The sequence below is a fragment of the Nannospalax galili genome, unplaced genomic scaffold (assembly GCF_000622305.1).
Source record: "Nannospalax galili isolate Female #2095 unplaced genomic scaffold, S.galili_v1.0 scaffold78, whole genome shotgun sequence".
NCBI classification, from domain to species: Eukaryota; Metazoa; Chordata; class Mammalia; order Rodentia; family Spalacidae; genus Nannospalax; species Nannospalax galili.
This window is the reverse complement of record NW_008343387.1, coordinates 224,604-233,538: the sequence shown is the minus strand read 5'-3', so window position 1 is coordinate 233,538 and position 8,935 is coordinate 224,604. Positions and strand designations below refer to the sequence as shown.

General features: G+C 34.0%; 1 protein-coding gene across 5 annotated transcripts in view; it reads right to left on the bottom strand.

Annotated features, from left to right (window-relative positions):
* Positions 1 to 1,213: 1,213 nt before the first annotated feature.
* Positions 1,214 to 8,935, bottom strand: part of Manea (mannosidase endo-alpha) — a 36,149-nt gene continuing 28,427 nt past the window's right edge. For all 5 annotated transcript variants that reach the window (XM_008839595.3, XM_008839593.3, XM_008839597.3 and 2 more), the window contains 2 exons: positions 7,989 to 8,065; positions 1,214 to 7,185 (listed from right to left, as the gene is read on the bottom strand). In XM_008839595.3, the coding sequence (XP_008837817.1) occupies positions 6,528 to 7,185; positions 7,989 to 8,065 (735 nt within the window). In that variant the 3' untranslated portion in view covers positions 1,214 to 6,527. The remainder of the gene's footprint in view (positions 7,186 to 7,988; positions 8,066 to 8,935) is intronic.

The window sequence follows — 8,935 nt, the reverse complement described above, 5'->3', positions numbered from 1 at the left end:
AAGTAGGTGGAATAGGTTTGGGGCCTGAAACTGGAGACTGTAACAAGTCTGGGTGCTGGGATCAGGACTTAGTGGGTGGGGTCTGGTTAGTAGGCTAGTCCAGAGATCTGAGGTGGAAAAAGCAGGAGGGGGCCTGGGCCCAAAGCTGGAAGGAGGATGGCATTTGCTGGAGAGAAAATGGAGCTGTTCCAGGTGCAAGGGAATCAAGCTCTAGTGGGCGGGGTCTAACTTACCAGGGTAGTATGCAGGAGGACTCTGACAGGCAGAGTGGGAGGGATTAGAAATGGTACCAAAGCAGGGGTACGGGTGCTGAGGATTTGGGCTTCTCACCACCGGTAGGCTGGAGGCAGAGTCAGGCAGTCTCAGGCTGTCTTAGAGGGTGTGCTTGCAGGTTCCTGCATTTGTCTTATCAGAACATTGTATCCCTTCTGACGCCTACTGACCTAGAACACTAGACAACTCAACCACAAACTGACGTTATCAATTTGATCCATCTACTGTTTACCATATGCACACACATTATTTGACATCCAGGGCAAGGGAGGGTTACGAGGGATTAAGGCTATGCTTAGGTGATAAGAGGAGCTCAGGGCTCAGTGAGCTTGTCTACATTATAAACAAGCCAAGTTAAAACTAACTTTTTGGTTGCAAGGTTAGGTAAAAGTCATTTGTCCAGAGTATGTCCATATTGTAGAAGTCATTATCACAGTTGTGGGTCCTGGAAGGTCACCCATCTCAAGCAGATAGCCTCACACTTACAACTGTATGAGCAGCACAAATTGGAATTGTTATTTGAAAACAACAACAAAAATAAGAGGATACAAACTTGGGAAGGGTGTGGAGTGGATCTGGGTGCATTTAAGAGGAAAAGTGGAGGGTGGATATGATCGAAAAAGATTGTATACAGGTATGAAATTCTCAAAGTTAATAAAAATTTTGTATTGAGTCATTTAGAATGAAAAAATATGCACTTGTATGTTTATTTCACATGCTCTGCTAACAATTTTTTCTATTCCTCTCAAAATACAACACCTTTGATTACAAGTAATTTATAAATTCAATTAAATCTTGTTAACTATAGATATGAAAGTAAGTGCAACATATTTGCCCTTAAAATTATGCTCCTGTTTGGTTTCTTTAAATCTAATTTTACAAAGAGGATATTTCAGTAAGATTTTCTGTGGAATAATCATTCATGTAAACACAAGAAATATTTAATGAATGAATGCTTTTATTTAACATAGGTTAAGGACAGTATTTGACACAATTGTTGGGTTGAAAATTATGAGACCATACTTTAGTTTTATTAATTTCTCAGTCTTATAAGCATTTCCATTGGTTTGTTTCTGAGAGATTATTTTCATAATGAAAACCTAAAATTCCTATGTAATACCTTGTTTTTAACACTACTCCTTCAGTGGACTGTGATTAAATTTGGGTTCAGTTCATTGGTGTATTTCTATTGAATTTCTCCTGAATATTTTTTTCCTGAATTTGTATTTTTATCAAATCAGGACAAGGTATGGCATTAGACTCTACTATTAAATTAGAATGGTGACATAATATTTTGATACTGGATTCTGACAGCATTGATTAAAAATACTTTTGTGTACACTTTAAGTGCATTTAAGTTTAATGCAGTTGAACTGCTAATTGCTTGTACTTTCTGTTCTTTAAAATGATCTTTGCTCATAAAAGCAACAAATACAAATATATTATGCTATATAGAATACATACCATAAACTGACTCATTTGAGGTATTATCTTTCCATAGCACATCCTCTTTTGAGTTATGAAATATTTCAAAGAGCAATTTATAAAGCAATTTATAAAGGCTGTTTAACTTTATGGTTGAATTTTATAACTAATTTCATGTAATCTGTGAAACTTTAAATTCTTTATATAAGATGCTTTTATTTATTTATTATTGTCTTTTTGACTCTACTTGGAAAATGCCATTATATTTTGATTTCAGTAAATTTTAGATCTCTGAGATTTGTTTACGCTTATTATTCTTTTGATATTATAAATTAAATAGGAATTATGTAACAACAAAAACTCTGCTGCATTGAAAAATACTTCATTCATTGACTAAAACAGCAATAGCATTTAGCTCTTTGATTTAACTAAAGATGAGTCTAAAAAGCAGCAAGTCAAAGGATAAAAGGAATTCTTAAGGATAAAAGTATTAGATTAAGCCCATAATAACATTTAGCCTTTAAGTAGCTATCTAACAATGTGGTATTAAATTTAATTTAGAGTACATTTTTTTTTCTAAAGGAATGCTCTAAGGCAGAAAGTTCTTTTGCTTGTATCTAGGTAAATTTTTTTTCTAAATGGTAAATATTTATATAAATAACTTAAAATTCCTGGATTTAAGTAAAATACTGCTTTTCTATGTGGTGATACTCAAGAGTGTTTGGCTATAAATTAAAATATCAGCCACTGTGCCAATGTTCATGAAGTATAGAACTGGATGGAGGTCCTAGCTAGAGAAATAAAACATCCAAATGGGAAGGAGTAAAGTCAAACTGCCAGAGGTGGCAGGTGAAATAATCTTACATATACAGAATGCCCCCAAATTCTACCTGAGACTGTTAAAACAAATAAATTCAACAAAGATGCAGGATACAATATTAACACATAGAAACAGTATCATTTTTATGTACTAGTAATAAATTACCTGAGAAAGAAATCAAGAAAGCAACCCGATTTACTATAGTTACACAATTTTGACATGTTTTTAAGGACTGCTTCTGCAGCCATTATAGAGTTCAGAAATATTCATCATTTTTAAATTGATGTTTAGAAAGCACACAGTTACGAAAGTTGTTGGCTTTCTTGTGGCTTGTTACTTCACTACTTTAGAATATGTGATTATACTGAAGCAAAAAATACACAAGAAAACATTTCCAGAACTGAAAAAGCAAAACTCTGTATACATGTAACCGATAAATATATCTACTTTGTAAGTGTTCCATCTCACTTCAGTAAATATAAAAAGAATGTGACAAAATACTACTTTTCTTATATTAATATGAAATTAAATAAAACATATCACAAGGAGAGATGAATAGATTTTAATAGCTATGGACAACATTTTTCACGTATGCTTTTATTAGTCAAAAATTTACTTCATATAACAAAATACTGATTTTTCAAATTACACAGTCCAAGTAAAACAAAAAAGCTAACACGACTCAGATAAACATTAATAAAGTGGTCCTTTATAATTATTTCTTTAAAGGAAAAATAACAATTTGGTTCTATATAATCTAAATAACTAGACAGGTTAATCCATAAAAACAAATAACTTATAAAAGAACCAATTATGATTCATGCATTGCATACATTATATCATCCTTAATTGAATCCAAACATTCAGATTTCTAACTAAAGAAATGGATTCTTTGAACTTACTCATTATTATCCAAACTAGTTCTCCTCAAAGTCAAAGGCAGCCACAATGAAAGACCTGAGCATGGTTCTGAAGGCATTCCTCTAGGCACCAACAGAATTTCTAGCAGTAACTGCTAAGATATTGTCCCCTGGTACCTGTGTGGAACTGGCTCGAGGACCCACAGAGATAGCAAGAATGGCTGAAAACATGCAGGCCCCTGAAATAACATGGTACAAAATTGGATACACCATAAAAGATCTGCATGTATACCTAAATCTTTCTGATTATTGATAACATCTAATATAATAAAAATGCTGTGTCCATAGTGGTTATACTGTATTGCTAGGGGATGACAATTGCCTGAACACGCTCACTACAGCTGGAATTTTTTCCCTGAATAGTTCTGATCCTAATTGATTGAATATTAAGATGTGAAAGTCAGAGGACTGACTACAGGTTTTATTGTTTTTTTCTTCTTTCAAAACAGGAGGAAAAAAAACCACTAGATATTTAGATAATAATCAGCTAGTACGTTTTATGAAAAGATACTCCAATCATCTGTCTCAAGAATGCTTCTTCTTCTTGTTTTTTGGGACAAGGACTCCCTGTAGCCCCAGCTGGTCTGGAATTCGCAATATAGACCAGGCTAGTCTTCAACTCACAGAGCTTCACCTGCCTCTGCCTCCCAAATGTCATTCAAGGTGTATGCTACCGTGCTGGGTCAGTAATAACTTTAAAAAAAAAAAAACTAACTGACTGCTGTTAATTAATGGGTTGGGAATGGCAGGGTCTGGAGTAACTATGCCTGCAATGGGAACAAGAGGTGGTGCCCTGACAACTGGCTACCTTGTGTTTAGAGTTTCACTTAATATCAGAACTCTTTTATATATTTATTTTCTGTCATGGTAGGTTCAAATATACAACATAAAGAATGAAGAAAAACAGTAGCATATATTATAAAAGGTTATTACATAACATACATTGTCAATTCATCTTCAATGCAGTAGCAAAGTGTATATAAGGAAAAGAAATCTACAGGCTGATGCTTTCTTATAATATTGCTATGTTTATTTATTCTTGCAATTTCCCCTGGAAATACCAGATTACTATCATTTGTATAATTTTCCATGGCCTAATTATTCTCTGATAAACAGAAAATTCTAAGGCTATAAATATTTAATATTAATGACTTTCAAAGACAAATTTTACTACAAAACACATTTTAAAAGCCTTTGTGTGTATATGTGTGTGTGTATACATGCGTGTGCACATTCCTGTGCCAGTGTGAGACCGTATGTGATATGGTGTAGCTGAGGAAGTTAGAAGAGAACCTCTCATTGATATGTGCCCTCTGTCTTTTGGGACAGGCAGGGCTCCTGCTTGTTGCTGTGCCCAGATGGCTAGCTGGCCCATGAGCTGCTGGAGACTCCTTTCCACACTTTCCATCTCCGTGAAGGAGCACTGGGATTATAGACTGTGGTTCTGAGCCCAATTCCATGTAGTTTCAGGAGATCTGAATTCAGTCCTGAGGCTTGCATGGAAGATGATTTACCCACAGATCCTTTTCCCTTGCCCTAAAAGTAAGTTTTTCTCTCTGGGTATTTAATGATACACTCCAGAGCTCATTTGTTTCTAAATGTCTTTATGCCCTGCAGATCGTATGCATTATTTGTTAGCATCACCCTATTACTTCTCTTTATAGAACTAAATTAGAAATAACATTTGTGCAAAATTATGGAGACTGGATGTTTTTCTGTAATTAATTATAAATATTAACTCCAATAGAATATATATTACTATTAACTGTTTAAAGAATTTATTTTTATCATAAAACTGATCACTCTGTCACCATATGACAGCTTTGGATCACAAGCAGTCTTTTTTTTTTTTAACTGAATAGAAACCATAAAAGTGTAAGGCTATGAGATGAGGACACACAGAAATATAGTATTTCTTCTTCAGGCATTACTTTAAAGTTTTTGTTTATATTTAATTCTGAAGTAACAAGTAAATTATCTCTATTGTTTGTGGTAAAATTAAACTAAAATATTAAAAGACAATAAGTTCTAGTATTAACATTATCTTTTGAGTCAGCAGTCTCTGGTGAAGATTAAATTTTTAAAACATGAATAACAAAATGGGAATGTGACCAACAAGCTGTCTAAAGAAGGTAATATTTGAACACTATAACTTCATGATCACTGTGAGGCAACGGCTCTCCTAATCACTCAGAAGCAGTCATTAATTTATAAAGCTACTTTGTATACTTTCTACAGTCTGTAACTCAGCATAGCAAAGGAGAAATACTAAACATGCAAACTATTTAACATGTTACAGGCAGACCAAGTCTTCAAATGATGACAACTAACACTCTGCAGATGGCAGGACTTTGATGCAGTATGGCTTACATGTAGAAAAATGTATAATTTAATAAAATAAAGAAACTGATATTCAAAGCAGTTTTGTATTGTTTTTTTTGTTTTTTTTTTTGTTTTTGAGACAGGGTCTCCCTGCAGCCCCAGCTGACCTGGAACTAGCTAACTAGCTATGTAGACCAAGCTGGCCTTGAACTCACAGAGATCCACTTGCTTCTGCCTCCCGAGTGCTGGGATTAAAGCCCTGCACCACCACGCCAGGCTTTAAAGCAGCTTTATGCTCACAGGAAAACTGAGAAGTGAATCTGATCACTAGGGAAAAGTTAGGCAAATTCTGAATTGGTTAGAAATGAAGCATGTCTATTACCCTTTCCTTTTAATTAGTCATAACTTGAGTATACATACTCCTATTTCTTTGGACCCAGAATACAAGTAGGAAGCACTTGTATGCTAGCTGCTGTATGTAAATCAAACATTTTCTTTACTGTGAAATGAAAACTCAAAAGGCCCTCACATCCAGGTCAGAAAATTACGCTATGAGGAACGTTCTTTCCACAACTCTTCTGTCAGATGTCCTCCCGCCACAGGACTAAGTGAAGTGCTGACAATAACGTCTTCCAAAGAGTACAAAGCAATGATTAAAGCTAACAGTAGCAGGTGCATACTGATTCTGACAGTTTTTCTTTCTGCAACTTAAAACAAAGTGTTTAATGAAGCCAGGTGATGTGATAGTTGAGCTATATCCAGCACATTTACAGAACAGGAGGCTGCTGATCCAGTGCATACGTCATTCTTTCCTTACTAAATCTGTCAGACCACTTGCGAGTTAGTTCTAGATAAAGACTTGGTTTGTGAGGCCGGTAATCCAAGTACACTGTATTATGGGTTCTTCTGGGTACAGCCTTTTCAATCTGAGTTCCTTCATGCCACTCATTGAAAGAGGTGATAGAAATTATGCTGGGGTGGGTCTGAAGTGCAGCACTCAGACCGACTTCATAATACTTTCCGTTGATGCGGTTCCTGGTGTTAAGGGAGTTCCAAGGGCGGATGCTTGTATCTATGTACCCTGGGCCTACACTTGGGATAAATATTAAGTTGTACTTATCACAGAATGATTTCAAGTTAGCCCAGTTCTGTTGTGATGAGCCATAAGTAAAGCCATTTGTGGCAAAATATGTGTAAATTCCATCAAAACCACTTTGAACAATATCATGTTTATGTTTTTCTTCCACTAGAAGAGCAATAAACAAGCCGTCATAAGGAGAATTGCGGACACTCTGAGACCCTGCGGTGGTCAACAGATTGGCCCACTTTTCAGGCTTCATGATATAAGAATCATAGACATAGAACATAGGAAGCTCATGCCCGGTCCTCGTCTTGTACCTATAAAAGGCGGGATGATTTCCGTATCTAAAATAGGACACATGGAAAAGGGAAATAAACACTCATAAAATGTCATAATAAACTAATAATTTGAAAAGAAAGATCATCAGTGAATCTCCTGTACATTGTCCCCTTCTTCAGGGACTTCATTATAAAAGAACAATAAGTAAAATGTGGTTTTAATTTCATACATTATGAAATGAGACACTGGATACATTACCAAGCAGTAGACTATCTCCTGCTGAGATAAGTGTCTAAAGCCATAAAAAGCCTTTTATGTTACACATGAACAGACAAACTTCTTTTTTCTTATCAGTAATAAATGTCCATTGGCTGCTAACAAGTTTCTTTGTAAGAGTATAGAATCCCTCAGAGAACATTATCAATAAAACCTTTTAACAGAATGAAACTGTATTTAAAAATTCTTTATTGTAACCAATCTAGATATAAATGAACAGAGATATGTATATTGGTATAAAATTAGTTTACATTTCACCTGAACTTTGTTTTCAAAGACAAAACTATGTTTACATGTTTTTTTAAAAGTAGCAATTTAAAATATGAGCATAAGAAAACATAAATAGCCTTAAAACATGCAAAAATGCTAATAATAGCAACCTTTATTCATGCAAAAAGTGAACTGTAAGGAAATTTAGAATGTTCCTTACAATTATTTGTGGTAATATTAACCTAAAATATAAGATGTTAGATCATAAGCATGCAAGTCTCTCAAATACCATTTAAATGCACCCATAGCAAGAATTATCACTGGATCATATTATAATAACAATAATTATCACAGTAGAAAATAAAAACACTGAGAAGCTCACTTGTCTATAATGTACTTCACATTTTTGTTCATGCTTTGATCATCTCGATTGCTATATGGTTCTATGTGAAAAGTGACCTAAAAAAGAAAACAATTAAAAGAAAGCATTACCTATGAAAGTATGTTTTTTATATTTTATGAAGTGCCCAATTCAGCAACTTTAATGTATTTACTGAACACAGAAGTTATCAAATAAGTCCTAGTAGATAATATTTACTAAGACTTTCCACTAGTAAATGGTAACTGAAACATTTTACATGCACTAATTCAGTGAATTTTCATTACTACATTAGGTAGTCAATAACGCCATTTTCTAAGTGACACAATTAAAAGATAACATAGGTTTAGTAAGTTTGTTGGAGGCAACCAAGGTTATTAAAACACAGAGCTGCAATATTCAACCACTGTGTAATCCTTCATAAGGCTATTTTTCATAAACAGATCTCACATACTTACATAAAAATGTACTCTATATCCAGACACAGCTTTCTTTTTTTAGAGAAAGGCCAGGAAAGCTCAGAGTTCAAAATGATTTTGATTCTTCCTTCAGGTGTGTGACATAGCTTATATTGGCATAGAACTAATTAAGTGATAAATGTATTCAATTAAATGATAAATTGTTTTGTATCACTAAAATGACATTTCATAAATATGTGCATTTATTCTCTATTATTAGGTAAAGAATTTATAGGAAATTATTTAGAAGGTAATATCTAATTGTGCTTCAGAGACAAAAATTTTCATATTGTTTAATGTTATTGATATGGCTTGTATGTCCCTATCATAAGCAGTAACTGAAACAATCTTTAAAGTATTGTTCACAGGCTTAAATTTTCTAGCTAAAGAAGTTCAGTTGTACATGAATCAAGTTCATCTAATTATGGCTAATAAAAATTACTCTTTATGCCACTTCTGTCTAGTAATATAGACAGTATAAAATAGAGTCCC